The sequence below is a fragment of the Colossoma macropomum genome, unplaced genomic scaffold, assembly GCF_904425465.1.
Source record: "Colossoma macropomum unplaced genomic scaffold, Colossoma_macropomum, whole genome shotgun sequence".
In the NCBI taxonomy this organism is placed as follows: domain Eukaryota; kingdom Metazoa; phylum Chordata; class Actinopteri; order Characiformes; family Serrasalmidae; genus Colossoma; species Colossoma macropomum.
This window is the reverse complement of record NW_023494807.1, coordinates 29,553,601-29,572,760: the sequence shown is the minus strand read 5'-3', so window position 1 is coordinate 29,572,760 and position 19,160 is coordinate 29,553,601. Positions and strand designations below refer to the sequence as shown.

The 19,160-nt window shown below is 38.7% G+C and overlaps 1 protein-coding gene across 1 annotated transcript in view; it reads right to left on the bottom strand.

Moving 5' to 3' along the window:
• Positions 1–247: 247 nt before the first annotated feature.
• scinlb (scinderin like b) overlaps positions 248–19,160 on the bottom strand; it is a 37,106-nt gene continuing 18,193 nt past the window's right edge. The window contains exons 6-17 of the mRNA XM_036555902.1: positions 16,853–16,942; positions 14,775–14,907; positions 13,789–13,877; positions 11,022–11,237; positions 10,006–10,139; positions 7,979–8,069; positions 6,405–6,575; positions 5,148–5,322; positions 3,652–3,767; positions 2,892–2,969; positions 2,717–2,777; positions 248–1,819 (exon numbers count right to left, since the gene is read on the bottom strand). Coding sequence (XP_036411795.1) covers positions 1,659–1,819; positions 2,717–2,777; positions 2,892–2,969; positions 3,652–3,767; positions 5,148–5,322; positions 6,405–6,575; positions 7,979–8,069; positions 10,006–10,139; positions 11,022–11,237; positions 13,789–13,877; positions 14,775–14,907; positions 16,853–16,942 — 1,515 coding nt within the window. The 3' untranslated portion in view covers positions 248–1,658. The remainder of the gene's footprint in view (positions 1,820–2,716; positions 2,778–2,891; positions 2,970–3,651; positions 3,768–5,147; positions 5,323–6,404; positions 6,576–7,978; positions 8,070–10,005; positions 10,140–11,021; positions 11,238–13,788; positions 13,878–14,774; positions 14,908–16,852; positions 16,943–19,160) is intronic.

The following is a 19,160-nucleotide window of genomic DNA, read 5'->3' as shown; positions in this document are numbered from 1 at the left end:
AAAACTGTCCGCCATTCAGACAAGGGAATAAAGCGGAAAGGCAACTATTTTATTAACCCAGCTAATCTTATCAGCGTTAAGCCATCCTCGTCACCCCTCCATCTATTTTTCAAAATGTATTAGTTAGGATGTAAACAGTCATTTAGAGGGTTCTGGTGCGAAATTATCCATTCAAGAGAAACTTACCGAGTCAAAATTGTTCACATTATGCTATAAATTAGTTGAGATAAACTTCTGGGCTACAAGATACTTTTTAAAATCAAAAGTTTATTAAAAGCAAAACAAAAACACACAATGGTGAAGTCTGCAATGCACGTTTGCCTAAAAATACATCATCCATGCTTCATAGGGCTCCCATCCCTTACACTGGCACAATGAATGCAGGCCCATACGCACCTCTAAGTAAGACTAAAAGAGTAAACAGAGGACTTTTGGCTAAACACAAAGGTCATTTGGCAAGAATAAGCCTGATTTACGCTACTTTAAGCATCTTTCAACATTTTTGGACATGTAACTGACCAATCTAATCACTGACTGGACCAGTTATGTGCTTACTTATCTTTGTTTATGGCTTTGGTTCGTGAGTTATGATGCCAGATGTCACCTGAGCAGTAGACAAGCTAGTTTATGGGTCCCTCTTTATATTGTCTCTAATAACTGTGTAGTTACACATCAATAACATATGTAACAACACTGTAACTACCAATGATTTAAGCAATGTTACAGATGGATTACAGAAGTACAGCCTAATTACACATATGTATTAACTTGAGTTTTCCATCATGTAATTATTATATTCTTTTTGATACACTACAGATCAGAAGTCTTTTTTAACATAATATTACATTTGTTTTGCATAATTACTGTGGAATAACTGTGTTGTAACAAGGTAACCTAATGACATCACATAAATTACCATTCTATAATTACCACTCTGTAAATGCATTGTACCTATATAACAACTGAAGCTGATACACGTGTAATTACAAAAGGTGTACCTCTGTAATCCATCTGCAACAGTGACTAAATCATTAGTAATTACATTATTGTTGCATATGTTGTTCACATGTAACTACACAGTTATTAGAGACAATATGAAGTGGGACCAGTTTATGTATGGCCAGTTTCCTAAAAAGCACTGTACTGCTAAGATGATCTTTACTGGCTGTCATGATTAATCGATTAACCCACTGATTCAAAATAATTATTAATTCAAATGTTTTGATGAATCTGCAGCAATTAGTTGGCAATTAGCACGATAATGCATATTTTAAATTCTCTTACTGTTCTCTCTTAACAGAGCCTGATGAACACACCCCTTTTATGCAATTGTTGGCCACAGGTAAGTGTTTTTGTTAGGCCTATTTATAAAAACTACTCAAATAACAGTCAAACTAATCAGCCGTAGTCTATCACTGATAAAATCAACAGTAATCTTTGTTCTTCAGTGCTTTTGGGAAACCAGGCCATGAACAATGTGGGCATTATTACTGAGTTAAAAGCAGATCAGTTCAGATGACCTTGGCTGAAGGAACCGTCTGTGATGTGATAATCTGTGACATGGCATTGTGTGGAAATCTGTGAAAGTAGCTGTTTGCACAGCAGGCTTGCTAAGTGCAAATTAACAAAAACAAAGAGCATAAGAAGAGATTTTAGAGTTAGAATTGGGCCCGGATCCTCTCCAGAAGGTCAGTGTCCCACATCTGGGCATCCCAGGCCTGGAACCAGCCAGTAAAGGTGGGGGGCTCGGCCCCCTGCTTGATGGTAGTGATGGGAATACCACGTCGCCCGGAGGGGTCAGAGTCCACATACTCTTTAGCTGTAAAGAACAAACACAGTTAGCCTTTTTATGCCAGAGCTTATTTACAACATATGGTCATCATCATAAAAAAGCATTTTACACTCTACAGAAGCAAAAAAATAGATTTTATTCCAAACAAGTGACCATTTCTATTAGTTCAGTCATCATAGAATAATTACAAATTGGGTAAAAAAATGAAAAAAGCCCCCCAAAAAATTGTTCAGAGTTACAAGCAGGGTGGATTATTATTATTAATCATTATTAAGGGCTCATATCTAACATTTTCCTGTATTTTGTTTTCCTTACTGAGGTCCACTTACACTTACATCTGTGATTTTATGCAACAAAAACAGGCAAATTATTTTTTTCATACCCATCTTCCACCCTCTCTTTATCCCTTAGAATTAAGAATTATTAATTAGAATTATGTTACTATGTCTTTCAGACTATGTAAATTAGCTCTGTTCCAATTAGCAGTCCTGTATCGTGCTTCAATCAAAAAGCAGTCCTGGCTGAAACACTGCTTATAACCTCAGGGTGAATGAGTGGGGCTCAACTGCCGTAGGCTGAATAGAAGAATGTTTGTATATGTGTTGTTTTTTGACATCACAAACCCAATTTATTCAAAGTGGGCTGTTTTTGCAGCTTAGTTTCCATGATATGGACCCTTTATGTATTATTTTGAAAGACTTCTAAATTACTCCAACATGTGAAATTGAATACTTACTACTGAATACTTGAAACTTTTTACTCAACATTTTTATGAAGATCTTGAAATCAGTTGTTACAAATTTCAAACGCAATTAAGTTTTCTGCTGCACATTTCAGTTATTTATTTCTTTCAAATGCATATTACTGTAAAATGTCCCTACAATATTAGATGTTGCAACTTGGGAACCAAACCTGGTATCTTACCTATTTTTGGTGCACCAGTCTTTTCTACCTCATTGGCATCTTTGCCGACCCAGAGGAAGATCTACAAATGAGAGTACCATGATTAGCTTGTAAATTATGACCTAATGGAGTTATTCATGGATTGGGTTTTTTTTGTTACTGAAATCTCTTGTTGCAATGGAGCTGCTTCATCTACCTGATCCGAAGTGTCCAGCAGCATGACATCATCAGTGGCCAGGTCTGACTGGGTAAAGTCTCCGGGCACCTCCTCAACCTGAGAGACAAACAGAGTGCAAATCAGGACAGTGCTAATATTCTGCAAAAGCACATCAGTACAGTAGCCACGTTTACATGAAGCCTAATAATCCGTTAATGATCCAACTAATACCTCAATCGGAATAGAATACGTCCATGTAAACACCTCAGTCAGAATAGACTAGTCCGATTGAGGCCATTCGGAATACAGTTTCTATCCGACTGAACGAGGTGGGTAATCCAGTAAATAATCCATTAAATAGAAGAATAATATCCGTGTAAACGCCTGAATCTGATTACATTCCCAATCAGGAAGTTTAAGCATGTTCTGCACATGTGCGTCACGTCATAGCGAAGGTTTATAACGTTCAAGATGGTGGGAGCCATCGAATCTTTGGCAAAAATCTTTGCGTGTAAACATAGCTAGTGACGCTAGGCGTGTGGGTGATATATGTTACTGATGCTGTGAGAAATTACACCACAATACGCTTTTCTGAGTATGAAAACATCTGGATCAAACAAAGATTTTGACTAGTTATAGAGAGCCTGACAACAACAACAACAACAACGGTGTACAGAAATGGTATAAACTGTACAGTTCAAACCTTCCGTCTATCTGTCTGACTCATCTGTCTCATCAATCTATCAGTAAACTAATCAACTGAGCAAGATCTGCAAATCTGAATAAAAAGGTCTTTTACCACTAGCCGGCCGGTCTTGTTGGAGCAGCCGAACAGTCGTGGTGGTTTGATGGTTTTCTGCAGAGCTTTGGAGCTCTGATACTCCTTCTTTCCTCCCAAAGCCGCCCAGAATCCCGCTACGGAGGAACATCAGCCCCCAAGAGAGAGTTAATATTACATAATATAATATAAATATTAACAGCTGGTTTCAGAACACAAATTAAACCTAGTCTTGGACTAAACTGCAACTGCTAAACTTTGCATCAAGGCAAATGATGTTTCAACCCTGAAAAGTCTTGTTAAGTCCTAGCTCAGGACAGGGGTCGACAAACCGAATGTTAAGAAGAGCCATTTTGTCCTTTCAACAAAAATCAAACCACCTTGGGAGCCACAACATTTTATGTCTGTTTTACCATCTTGGCTGTAAATATGTCTCAGTATGCGTTAATGTACTAGTAGAGGCTAAAGAATATCATATAAACAAAAATGCAGGCTTACTTTGCTCTGCTTTAAGCTTTAGCTCAGCTATATCTGTTTCCTCGCATCTCCAGCAGGAAACTTTTCCGCAAAAGTAGAATAGTTTCTTGTAAAACGTCTCTCAATGTTTGACTTTTTACGAGGCTGAAGTCGCTTCTCATTCGCCAGCTTCTTGTTCGAATTTTCCCGTTCCACTTTATATGGTGCCTGAGGCGCCAGAACATAACTTCTGCACCGTTTAAGGTGGAACGGAAAACATTTTAACAAGAATCTAGTGAATGAGAAGCTGACTTTTAATCACTTTTTAGTGTCTGACAGTTTCTCGTTGCTGATTAAACGTATCAGGAATCCAGCTGGAGTGATTATACATGCAAATAAGTCTATTCTTCTCCAGATTGTCGATGTTTGTCTTAAATCTCTCTCTTTGCCTTTTCGCTCGCTACTAGCTGGCGAGATTGTTGACTGCATTGCTATGGTGACCAGCAGTCTGCGCACCAACCTCACCTTAAAGGGTGAATTAGCAGTTCTACATTAACTCCAGCATTTATTTATTGTTAAAACTGTAAAAATGACCATCAGAATTATTTTACTGTAAAGGAGGATTATTCTAACCTATAAATCTAATTCTGCTGTGGAGCCGCAACAGGGCAGTAAAAGATGCAGCTTCAGACACTTGCCGACCCCTGGCTTAGGCTTAATCTGGATCTAGGACACCAGCGACATATATTCTATTATTATATTGAGCCCTTTGAACTGTGGACTTACTATTCAGTATCTACTATGATACTAATGTGAAAGTTTTGTTGTTATGAAAAATTGGTGGAATTTCCTTTAAGGGATTAAGTATGTAATTAAGTATGTAATATTAATTTAAATATTATGAACATTAATATTGACACTTGGATTGACACAACAGTTACTTTAGATCCATGAAATGAGGAGAAAATGCTGTTTTTCTACAACCAAATCCAAACATGGACTATGTGGTCTGAATCCTGTGGAATTAGCACAGTGCTAGTTGCTAATGGAAAACTTCTCACCTGGCTCTTTGCCTTCCGCCACATCAGTGGGCTTCCCTCCCAGGAAGGTGACCACATGCTTAGCAGCGTCCACTTCCTCTGCACTGGCCCCCACACCCTTCCACACGAACAGTGAGTCGGGCGTCTTCAGCACAAACACATCGTTGGAGTTCAGGCTGGATGCACAAGGTTGCACCTACAGAGAGAGAGAGAGAGAGAGAGACATCAAGGGAAAGAAAGGGGGGGAGGGAGAGAAGAGAGAAAGAGAGAGTGAAAGAGAGACACATCGAGGGTGAGAAAGGGGAAGGGGGAGAGAGATAGAGAGAAAGAGAGATAGAAAGAGAGAGAGAGAAAGAAAGAGAAAGAGACACATCGAGGGTGAGAAAGGGGAGGGAGAGAGAGATTGAGAGAAAGAGAGAGAGGAGAGAGAGAGCGATGAGGGGGGAAGTGGGGGTGCAGGGTGGGCAAGAGAAAGAGAGAAATAAAGTAGAAAAGAAAGAAAAGAAGTTATGACTCTGAAATGGTTCCACTGCTGTCTTGCACTGACTGGTTGATTGATACAAAAGTATTCATACGTACGATTTTGATGATGATTTGATTTTTACATAAAATTATCCATACCAAGTTTATTCTTCTAGTTTTATATTATAATAAGCATTTTCCAATGGAAAGAGTATTAAAGAACATAACCTGAAATTAAATTTTCAAAATTTCTACATAATTACATTGTTGCAACGTAAACAAAGTCGTTTACAGTGGTCTGATGTAAAATGCCCCATTCTAGAGAAACTGTGTTTACAGTGGTGGTGATGGGAACCAGACGTCTGAAGAGTTGAATGCCTCTAAAAGCTCCTTCACAAAGTTGAAATGGTTATGAACGCTGCCTGATATTTGAGACATTGTTTTATGATAGTTTTACAAAAAGCTTTTGGCTTTTTATGAATCCATTTACAGTGGAGGGAAACATACAGGGTGCTGTCAGGCAAAATAGTCCCCAACATTCATACTTATTACATATAAACTCAGAAGACTCGTGTAGGTTCACTGGTGGTTTTGGATAATAAATAAAATGTCTATATTTGTGTTGTAGTCATGGCGACCCCTGGTTCCCATCACCACCACTGTAAAGAAATCTGAGTCAGTAGTTTTCTCTAGCCCTGGTATTACTTGGCATCACATTGAACAGAAAATCAGTGGCCCATTCCTTTTGTCCAGTTACTGGTCAGCTGTTATTCACTAGCACCTACAGACTGAACAGCTGCTGGACGCTCTCCTTACCTCTACGGCCCTGGTGGCCTTGGCGGTGCTGGTGCGGATGTGGAAGAGCCGTGTGCTGCCTGCCTGGGTCTGGCCACCTTTGCGAGATGTGCCTCCACTGTGGATGATCATGGGCTTCCCCTTAAATATGCTCATCAGGTGGGGGGGCTCCTGGCTCTGGGTCACACGTACCTAAACATTGATACACACATGTAGTCGGTGTGTCTGAGAGCAGGAAAACGCAGAATGTGCAGAACGTAAATCTACAGTATAATACAAAACACAATCCGATCTCCTTTTAAAGAACCCGTATCATCGGAAAACCACTGTTTCTTTGCATGTTCGAATAAAAGAATTTGGTCTGTGTACATTTTGTTGAAGGTTCAAAATCTACCATTCACTCCCAGGCAAAAACAGCCTGTTTTGATCATTATAAGGGGGACATAAAAACTATGGGGCCCTTTAAAGGTTTTGTCAGATCTGTAATGACTTTAGTTTTTTTTATTTTTTACCCATTTTTCTCCCCAAATCAGTTGTCAATTTCTCCACTCTCCAAATCAATCAATTCCATTCGCTCCCTAGGTCTCCCTCTCTCACATGATGTGACCAAGCTAGAAGGGTGAAGTCTAGCATGTGCTTCCTCCAAGAAGGAGGCTCCACCATGTCTTTACAAACTGCTACTAACGCAACATCACTGTACAGCTCAACACGCTTGGAGGAGAACACTAACTGCTAATTCTGTTACGTCAGAGCCGGTTTATGAGGAGCCTGGCCTCTTCCTATTTCCCCCATTATATCAAAAACAGGACTGCTAAACAGAAGAGGGCGCCCTCAATGAATGGGAGTGAATGGAGCTCAACACTTAAAAATGAAAAGTTAAAATAGTTTCTGATCACTCGCCCAGAACGTTTCTTTAATTTTAGAAAGAGAAAGATGTATTTCACTAAATAAGAAAGCAAAGAAAAGTTTCCTATATGCTTCCTTTTTTCTACAGTAAACGGGTTTTGAAAAAAGGAAACATACAGGCAGCAGAAGGCGGGCATTACCGCTAGTGAGTGCTGATTCGTTGGCAAGCGGAGCAGCTTATTGGCTGTTCGTGCTCACTGACGTAATGGACGTACATGAGGCGCCGTTTCAAACTCCTATAACTCGAGTTTAAAAGCTCTTAAAAATATAACCGCAGTGTTAAAAAGTTTCATGCTGCTCTGTGTGGAAATGATTGTATTCTTTTACATTAAACTATGATTTTGCTCAAATGCTCCATATCAACCCATTCATTTTGGACTCGCTCGGGAGCGCCCTCTAGCGTCTGAGAAACCCAGAAGAAATAGCAGAGTGGTAATTCTCCTCTCTATAAGTTCTCTGGTTACGTCACCTAACAGACGCCCAGCATCATGCTGAGTGATGAGGGAAAAAGGAGGACCATCCTATCCACCCTGAGAGAGAGAGGACACTTTCTGTCTAGGCTCCCAGACACGGATGGCTGTGGCATCACCGTGGATCGTAATTGCAACCCTTTAAACGAAAGTATCCACCGCTTCAATGGTTACGCCACTCAGGAGACCCACCTTCAGGTACTGAAATTGAAATCTCACCTGGACAGGAGCTCCACCCATGGAGTCGTCCAGCTGGACAGTGAGGAAGGCAGAGGCAGCGAGCTCGTCCTGTGTGCTCTTCAAGCCCTGCCTGTAAACACACAAACACCTGCAGTTACCACACTGACAGTACTATTACTGTGTAATTAACTATGTATAGCGTACAGAAGACTTCACACTGTAAAGTACATCGCCTTTATCATATCGAAACCTTTTTTACTGATCAACTGGCCAATTTAAAACCTGGGAATCAAATCTCATTACATTAACATACATTAAAGTCAGCATGAAATGAAAATCATAACTCATTCATCTTCTGTATTGCAATATGTTAATGAGTGAATCATGATATCAGGGAGGGTCTCTGAGTTAGCTGAGTGTTTTCTCTCCATGACAGGTGGTGGTGGTGGGAAGGGGTCAAACATGATATTATTGGGTAGTATTACTTTGTCCCGCCCACTGGTGCATTATGACATCAATAAAGTCAGGAAACGTTTTAGAGGTGGTGCAAAAGTCATCAGGTTCTTGTGGAAAATTATGGGAAAACAAGAATTTTGACTTTTACAAGATAATATATTTAAATAATTAGGCTTACTATAGACAGATAAAAAAGGCCAATGTTGATTTCAGGTTGACTTTAAAGGGCTCAAATCATGATAAGTTTGAAAACATTGTTAAATAGCCGGTTTATATGGTCCATACATGTTAACTAAGCTGCACAAATGACTCAATTTAAGTCACTGTCTTTGTGATGTCATGAAAAAACCCACTTCTTCATGTATATACATATATACACACACACCAATCAGGCATAACATTATGACCACCTCCGTGTTTCTACGCTCATTGTCCATTTTATCAGCTCCACTTACTATATAGGTGCACTTTGTAGTTCTACAGTTACAGACTGTAGTCCATCTGTTTCTCTGCATACTTTGTTAGCCCCCTTTTACCCTGTTCTTCAGTGGTCAGGACCCCCATGGACCCTCACAGAGCAGGTACTATTTGGGTGGTGGATCATTCTCAGCACTGCGGTAGCACTGACGTGGTGGTGGTGTGTTAGTGTGTGTTGCACTGGTACAAGTGGACCAGACACAGCAGTGCTGCTGGAGTTTTCAAACACTGTGTCCACTCACTGTCCACTCTGTTAGACACTCCTACCTTGTCAGTCCACCTTGTAGATGTAAAGTCAGAGACGATAGCTCATCTGCTGCTGCACAGTTTGTGTTGGTCATCCTCTAGTCCTTCATCAGTGGTCGGAGGACGCTGCCCACAGGACGCTGTTGGCTGTATATTTTTGGTTGGTGGACTATTCTCAGTCCAGCAGTGACACTGAGGTGTTTAAAATCTCCAGCAGCACTGCTGTGTCTGATCCACTCGTACCAGTGCAACACTCACTAACACACCACCACCACATCAGTGTTACTGCAGCGCTGAGAATGATCCACCACCCAAATAGTACCTGCTCTGTGAGGGTCCATGGGGGTCCTGACCACTGAAGAACAGGGTAAAAGGGGGCTAACAAAGTATCAGAGAAACAGATGGACTACAGTCTGTAACTGTAGAACTACAAAGTGCACCTATATAGTAAGTGGAGCTGATAAAATGGACAATGAGCGTAGAAACAAGGAGGTGGTCATAATGTTATGCCTGATCGGTGTGTATATATATACAACTAGGATTGTTTCAGTTCAGACTGCTTTTTAAATAAGATGCAATAGAGCAAAGCTAAAGAGAACAGAGCTCAGTCTGTTTCATTAAGGTTGGAAAAAGTTTTTGCTAAACAAAACATCACAAATGAGCTGGACCTCACGGAAAAAATCACATAATACAGGAAAAAAATACGAGCTTCTTCCTTTTTCTAGGTTATGAGGTTTTGTAGTTACAAAATGGTTAGCCCTCTAAAATCTCTTTTCTTGAGCTTCTGCCTCCACAGACCATACAAGCTACCATAGACAAAGACATCCACTACAGTGGGAACTGAATAGAACTGATGAGGGAGAGAAACGGACCGTGAGTGGACTCACCATGTGTAGATGATGTGCTGCTCTCGGCTGCCCTGTTTGTAGCTGTACAGAATGATGTAACAGTCTCCTCCGTAAAACTGACCGTATGAGGCGGGGTCAACTGGGACCCGCGCTCCTTCCTCCACACGCCAGATCTGGTTGAGATAACATTTCAACAGCTGGTTTTAAACAAATACAGGAATGCAGATCTAAATAATCTAATGAATTTGTCCATTAGGCTGTAGACTACATAGTATAATGGCTGGTCTCTAAACTTTAGTCTTGGACTAAATTGCAAGACAAATGGTGTTTCAGATTAATAAGTCCTATTAAGTCTAGGCTTAGGCATAGTCTTAAACCGCAGACTCAATATTCAGTAACTATTATTAAACTAATGTGTAAGTTCTGGAGTTCTGAGAGCGGAGAACTGGAGTGTGGACCCCCATATGGACCCCTAGAGTTTGTGTAATAGATTAAATATTAAAAGCATTAATACTGACATTAAGATCTGTATAAAAGTATCCAAACAGTGAATAAATTCAGCTACTTAAAGGTAGACCCATTGCACCTTTGCACATCTTTGCACACATCTTTTACAGCAGTGTTTCCCAACCGGTCCTCAGGGTCTCCCCAGATGGTCCACATTTTCTCCAACCCAACACACAGGGATGAAAGAAAACTGCAGACCATCTAGGGGGTCCTGAGGACCGGGCTGGGAAACGCTGATCTACAAAGAACAATTTTCTGCAAATTTTAGTTCAAAATTTCTTTTTAAGAATGTTGAAAAAAACATAACATATAAAATGTGCCATAACTTTTGCACAGGCCACATTTTATGTTTTATTTTTCCCCCAAAAAAGTTAGATTTAGCAACAGTAATTGGCATTAAAGTGTGCAGAAGTGTGTGCTCTGTAGGGGACGTGTCATCTTTTGCATACGACTGTGATTTTAATACATGAAGCGATGGGTTAACTGCTGTTACCTGAAGCTTTTTTAATAAAATCCTCTCTCGTCAGAATGAATTTCTAGCTATTCACCTGAACTTTTCCAGATCCATCATCCACCATGTTGTGCTGGGCAGCCATGGCCTTGTTGGAGTGCAGGGTGGAGGCGTCGAAGGGGACCTGCTCCACCTTTGCGATTTGGCCGATGGTGTAAGCCTTGGTTGGGCCCGTGGTCTGGTCCTTATCCTTCCAGTCTGAGAAGAACTGCTTAAATAGAGTGGTTTCGCCCCCTGCTGGCAGCACCTGGATCTGTAGGGACAGAGACAGGTTACTCTGTAAATACAGAACATTTGCTTCCTTTATGAGTTTAGCCAACAGACTCAAACTGGAAATAGCACAGTAAGATGTGCGAGCAGCCAGAACTAGAATTAGAATCTTTTGTTTGATTAAGTAAGCATGTTTTTATAAACAAAGAATTTGTTGTGGCTAATGCCCGAATTTACCACAAAGAAAGTAATTAATATACATGAACAAATATAAAGTACAAAAATGTGCAATATTGTACAGGTTTAGATGGAATACATAGCATGATTTAATTATGGCTATACAAAGTAAAAAATATGTAAAAATATGTGTACAGTAGAGGTGTACCAATCATGGATTTTTATGGCCAGTTATGATTAAGTTACAATAGCTAATGGCTGACGATTTTCAGTCTTCATTTATATGTTTATTTATCTTTATAACTACCATACATGCTAAATGAAATATATATGTATGTATATATATATATACATATATTTTACACACAATAAAAAGGACAACATTTTCAAATTATGTCAAAAACTGGAAAACATAAATATAGAGATACAGGATTTATATATATATATATATATATTAGAGATGAAACGATATTAAAATTTCATATCACGATTATCATGACCAAAATTATCACGATTATCGGTATTATCGCAATATTGTTCAAATGTGTTGAAAAGTAAAATAAATAAAAAAATAAATACTGATACACAAACTGAAACTTGTTTCACCAACTTTTATATTAACACAAATAGAATTGGCAGCAATATGCACTTTTTGTTTGCATAAACATTAAAAAATAAGGTCAATACATTTTTAGTATTACTTTTGTATTACTTACAATACTTGTAATACTCTGTAAACAAAAGAATAGCAAATGTATTATTATTACTGTTATTATTATTATTATTACTGTTATTATTATTATAACTGTTATAATTATAATAATAATTATTATTATTATTAATAATTACAATAACTAGGGATTTCCCTGCATAGAGAATTAAATTGCGACCAACTCTGAGGTGGGTCTTAATGGAAAATTACTACTTCTAAGACGTGCTGCACTCGGGGGATTTCTGTCCTCACTGCAACTGCAGCATATTGTGCCGTTGTGGCGCTGAACCCCTAATCAATACAGTGCACCAGGAAAAACAAAATCACAGAGGAACTGCGTGACGCGCTGTGAGCTGCAGACAGTGTAGAACTCACACAGTGTGTCTTCACCTGTGGAGCTGCTTCTCTAAAAGCATTTTAAAACTAAAACATAACTTAAAATTAACGCGCATCTGAGCTGCGACAGCAACACTCCTAAAGTTTAATCTCTGAAACACAGCGTTTACTCGCACGAGGTCCCGTCTCAAAGCACACTATCTTCCCTATGTAGTGCACTTCGTGGATCATGAAATAGCAAATCCTTCACCCAAAGAGTGCAAGAAACGTTCGACTAAGTCATCTATAATCAACATTAACAACAGGCTACAAATCCCCTATTTAAAACTCAACTGCTGGTTAATGATGATCGTGCTTGTTTGAACAGTAGCGCACTATGTAGGGGACACAGTGATTTGAGACGGTGTTATTCTCTTCTCAGACAGTAAACACTGCAAGCGAGACGAGAAAGCGGAGCTGTGCAGATTGAACTTTTGCAGTGTCTCGTTCCAGAGCTCATTTTGGAGACTCTGCTCCACAGAAATGTGTGTTAAAAGCTTTAGTTTCGATTCACAGTTGATTCACCGATTGTTTTTCTTTTTTTTGACGCTAAAAGCTTCATTTTATATTATTAACGAACCATAAGCATAAGTTAAACCACACAGACCTTGACATTTCTTCTATTTCGAAGTCCACAGACTTCTCCGTTAAAGTTAACCTTGCATTCTTGCAAGTAGCAGGTGGTGGTCGTGAAGATGACTCGTAAGGTTTGATGTGTTGCCCCCTTTCGCCGCTGTTTTCTTTAGGCCTGTTCTGCAGACAGGGTGGTCATCTTCAATTAACTTTCCTTCTGCATCCTTATAAAACCCAAAACATGACCAAACGTCAGATTTGGTCTTCTTAGAAGGCTGAAATATCTCTGAATCTCCGAGTTTTTCACACTGCGGTAATCGACCGCGGTTTTAACGATACTTTAAAGTTCAAACGGTACTACTAACCGTCATTAATTTTACCGCGGTTTACCGTGAAACCGGTAACCGTTTCATCTCTAATATATATATATATATATATATATATATATATATATATCGTATATATGGTATCTCCATTTTTGTTGTTTTCCAGTTTAAACTGACCAATTGCCAACTGCATGTTATGAGCAATTTTTTGTCAGTTATGTGTTCTTGAGAACTCAGTACTTTAGTTCAGTACTCAGTATTTTAGAGTAGATTTATTCACTATTTAAGTACTTCACCATATATCTCTTATGCTGTATAAGCATCATATATCCAGTTACACACTAAAACACTTGGTTTATAAAGCAAATAGTGATTAAACACTACTGAACGCATGGTGTGCAGCTGTAGGTGATGGATATGAGGCTGTGCACCTGCGTTTTACTGGAGTAATTCTTCTCTTTGATGAAATCCTGTGCGACCTTCATGGCTGCTCTGCGCTCTGCAACGTTAGCATTTGAACCTTGGAGCAGAAACAGAGGAAAAGCTGAATGGACCTTGTTATATTTTTTGCATTATGTGTACATTATAAACATAACATGAACTAATTTTTAATTCTGTGATTTTTAATGTATGAGGCCATGCAGCGTTTATAAAAAGCTATAATATAGTTATAATACGTTGTAGTTATAATAACTCTGCATAACATCAGGGTTAATAAAACAACTGTAATAGCCTAAAAATTATAGCATTATAATATTATCGTAATATAATACAACAATATACTATTAAAATAATGATTTTAATCCTTTTTCATTTTAAAAGTTTTTATAATAAATATAGTGGTTCTTTATAACAACATTCATTACAATAATAATATAGTCAAACTGTCTGTGTAGTATTATAGTATATATATATGTATTTATAAGTCTGCATGTTTGTCTGCATGTTGTAGGTACAAAGTCTTATTTTATAGTTGTTATACTTAATTGATTATAACAAGTTGTTATAGTCATAACATGGCTAAAACTACAATAACAGATTATTATTAAGTCTTTATATAAAAAACAGCTTTTTTAAAACAATAGTTTTAAGCCTTTATAACAAGTTGTTATAATCATATTATAGTTATACTAAGTCTTTAAAAACACTCTTTATAATATTATAGTCATAAGCTGTTATAATAAGCTAACAGAAAAGAAAGTCTTCACTCTTTTGTTCTGAACTCAGATGAAGGACGTCGAGGACACGCTCTCATGCAACCACAACCAAAACAATCCTAAGAATCTAAAGTAGCAGGTTTGCCTGCTGCTGAGCGCCTGAAGAAAGTGTTCTCCACCCAGTGAGAGGGGAAAGTGGAAAGTTCTGTCAGGTACCAGAGCTCACCACCATAAACATCGTAAACGACTCTGAACCACACCTTTCCAAACAAACACGTTATTATCCACGCCGTTGTCCAGGATGTAGCACTCCTCAAGCGACAGCATGGCCTGTTTGAATGGACTCGATGGTGCCACCACAGACGTCTTCATGGAGCCGGTGGCATCAGATATCTACAAAAGGACCGAAAATATAAGATCAATCCATTATTATTAAACCAACTCTATTAATCAATCCCACACTGAATACTCTGCACACTGTTATTCTTGGTTTACTACATGAGTAGTTCGGCCAAAACTGTAGTTGATCAATCAAGGCATGTTTTGTGTCTTTAGTTTGCTTCTGTAATTTTGCACTGGAGCTACGAGGCTAATGCAGCTAAGTGAAAGAGGAGCTTATGGACACATATATGTCTAAATCTGCATTAATTTTTAGATAATCTCAGATTATGGGTGGGCAATATGACAATATTTTACAGTATTATGATAAATTACATCACAGTTAGTCTTATGAGCATACAGCTGAATGCAAAAGTTTAAATGCTCCTGGTCAAATGACAGGTTTTGTAGGTTTTCTAAGTGAAAAAAATACATCCTCTACAGGGAACTTCAATATGGCGTTTTTCTGCAACTTTCAGTGCAAAATTTCTATTTATATGCTGAGTTTAATACACATAAAATACAAAATGGGCGATAACTTTTACACAGGCCACACTGTAAGTCCTATTTTTACCCAAATATGTGAAATTCAGCAAATAAACAGTGACTGTACATTGAAATATGCAGACGTATGCTGTCTGTAGAATAAAAATCCTTGTATTCATTGTTTTTCATAGCATTTTTTAAACATGGCACTGCATGAGCCTGAGAAAAACAAAATATTGTGATATATCTTATGTAGGGATGTAACAATACAACATATTGTATTATATAAAATTACTGTATCATTGTATCATGACTACCATGTTAGCTTGTGGCTAATATGTTAGCTCAGGGCTAACATTAGCATTTCACTAGAGTGTTAGATCCAGACACTATAGCGAACAACTTTGGTTTCAAATATTACATTTTCATATTATTGAATGTTCTAATAAACTGAAAATGAAAACATTAAAATATTAACACAAGTCACAATTTCAGCCACTCCTTATTTCTGCTGTACTGAAAAATTGATCCAAACACTGCTGTATCGTATAGAATTGTGATTCTTGTGAATTGCTGCACCCGTAATATTGTGAAAACATCTTTGAGTATCATGATATTGTGTTTTTGCCGTATCGCTCACTTCTATCTCAAAATGTATTCGGTCAGCAAAGCCACATTTACTTCTTTAGTTTTAACATTGGGGCTACAAGGCTAATGTAGCTAGCCAGTAATGGAAGCCAAGTAGCATTGGTGCAGTCATCCTGAAACATGAACTGAGTCTGCACTCTCATCCATTTTATATATTTTATGTTTGTTATATAGTTTAACCTCTTAAACTCCTTGGAACCACCGGTGGTTCCAAAACGCACTTCGTCATATTCTTCATAACTTTCATATTTCATGAGCTACATTCTAAAGGTGGGGGTCGTATGAGAGCTGTAACTGTCTTCTTTCCAGTCAAACAGATGAGTAATGTTATTTTAAACCCTTATAATAAAAGAAGCTGAACTCACAATTTTTTTGTCTACTGAAAGTCGACCCATTTTTCCACAAATCTGGGCTATAAACTATAAACAGGTGGCGTCTCTTCAGTGATCTGCTCTGTAAACATTATTTTTATAAAATTATACAAAGAGCGTCTAAGATTTTTGGTTTTCAGCAGTAAATTGTAAGCATATAGCAATATGTGTATGATCATAAAACACATGTTCTGTTCATTTGAGGGGAACTTTTACAAAAAATAAATAAATAAAAAAATGAAAAAAAAAAATTATTTACATTTACATATTTACATTTACAAAATTTACATTTATTTCATGCAGTTACTGAATAATTTGCCTTACGATTTGGTCATGTAAATTCAGTTGGACAAACCAAAACATACCCTGGTCAATAAGAGGTTAAATGAAAATGTAGTTTCACGGATGGACACAAAACTTCACTCATGCCTTTGCTAGGGAGCAAAACGTGTTACCATGTACAGCGCCCCCTTCTTCTTGTTGCCCGTCTCCACCTTCTCATCGTCCGGTGTGGCTGGGGCGATGGTGGGTTTGGGGCCCAGAGCCTGAGGAAGAGTCATTAGAGTTCATTCACATACCGGGACTCTGACACAGGTCAGATGGCAAACAGCATCACACCAACACACCTAACAACACTCGGTCTGATTGCCATGCAAGTCAAGCCCCTCACTACCCCCACCTCTGTTCTCCACTCTCTCTCTCTCTGACTCTCTGTTATGACCCTATGGGTCATAGTGTTTTTTTTTCTTTTGTAGTGTGTCTTCTGTATTTATTGCAGAGCCGAGGGAAGATACACTGAGCCACCACCAGGGGGAGCCGCCAATAAAAGAGAGACGCCCAGGAGGAAGTGTGGTGCTTTTGCTTCTGGCGTGGCTTCTGTCGTGTTCCCGGTTCCCTGCAGTCACTTGAGCGACACTACTGCTGTAGAGCTGTGTTGGTGTGAGAGCTTGGCTACCGGTGTATGGTTTACTGGTGCTTTGCTGTTTGTCGTTGAGGTTTTTGTAAAAGCTTGCTCATGCCGTTACACTTTTACTGAAGTATACTGTAAACACTTCAGTAGTTTGCTTCAGTAACTTGATTAATATCAGACCAGTTATACCAGTTTGCAGTGACAGCACCTTTGGTCTAAAACTAGGACTGCTTAATATAAGATCCCTTACTCCTAAAGCTGTCGTTGTTAATGAAATTATTACCGATCACAGCTTTGATGCTCTGTGCCTCACAGAAACGTGGATTAGACCCGATGACTACTTTAGTCTAAACGAAGCCACACCCCCAGGCTACAGCTATGCACATAGCCCTCGTTTAAGCGGCCGAGGTGGAGGTATAGCAACCATCCATACTAAAGCTTTAGGCGTGAGGCAGAAAGTAGGCTATACATTCTCTTCTTTTGAAGTTCTTTTTCTTAATATAAGTGATCAAGGAACACATAAAAATTCCTTTACACTAATTACAGTCTACAGGCCACCAGGGCCGTATTCTCAGTTCTTACAGGAATTCTCTGAGTTTCTATCAAGTCTAATAACGCTTTCAAATAAAATAATAGTTGTCGGAGATTTTAATATCCATTTAGACAATCCCCAAGATGCACTAAGCAAGGCATTTATATCTATCATAGACTCCATAGGTTTTACCCAAATCATAAAGGGGCCCACACACTACCACAACCACACTCTAGACTTAATACTGACTTTTGGTGTAAACATAGATAACTTAGCCATTCTCCCCCAGAGCACAGCAGTCTCTGACCATTACTTAATCTCTTACGAAACTCACTTTAGTGGTAATGTGCGTTCATCACCATGTTATTGTGTCAAGCGGACAATAACTCCCTCCACAGCTGGTGGCTTTATTAGAAACCTTCCTAAATTATCAGCCGCTCTCATCTGTCCATCTAATCCTACTGAGCTAGATGCTATGACCAAGCTCTTAGAGGATAGTTTTCGATCTACTCTAGATAGTGTGGCCCCATTAAAAAGTAAAATAGTAAGGCAGAAAAAACTCACCCCCTGGTATAATGACCACACTCGGGCTTTAAAACAGAACGCCAGACAACTTGAGCGTAAATGGCGCCTGACTAAGCTAGAAGTGTTCCAGTCCGCCTGGAAGGAGAGCCTTATAGACTATAGACAAGCACTTGCTACAGCACGCTCAGCTTATCTCTCCTCTCTCATAGAAAACAATAAGAATAATCCTAGATTACTTTTCAGCACAATCTCTAAACTAACAGAGAACAAAACAGTTAGTGAACCCCAGATGCCATCAGCCTATAGCAGCAACGATTTTATGAATTTCTTTAGTGATAAAATTGAAAAAATTAGGCAGAAAATTCAGAATACGCAATTAAACTCTAGAAACCTGCTTCCCATAATGCCAGCCTCAACCTTGAAAATATTATAATTCCTGCAGAGAGGCTGGAATCGTTTACCTTACTCCAAGAAAATGAACTATTTAAAATAGTCTCTTCCGCGAAATCATCTACCTGTATGCTAGATCCGATTCCTACAGGTTTACTCAAGGAAATTCTGCCAGAAATAACCAAGCCTATTCTGTCAATAATAAACTCTTCTCTTAGCCTTGGGTACATCCCAAAATCTCTTAAACTAGCAGTAATTAGACCGCTGATTGTTATTTTACCCTTCCCTAAAGTTTCATAAACGTCTAAAGCCTTGAACTCTTGAAAATAAAGCCAAATTGTTATTGTCGCAAAAATTGGTTGTCTGTGTGACTGGGGAACCGGGAGGGCACGGAGGTCTCTTTATT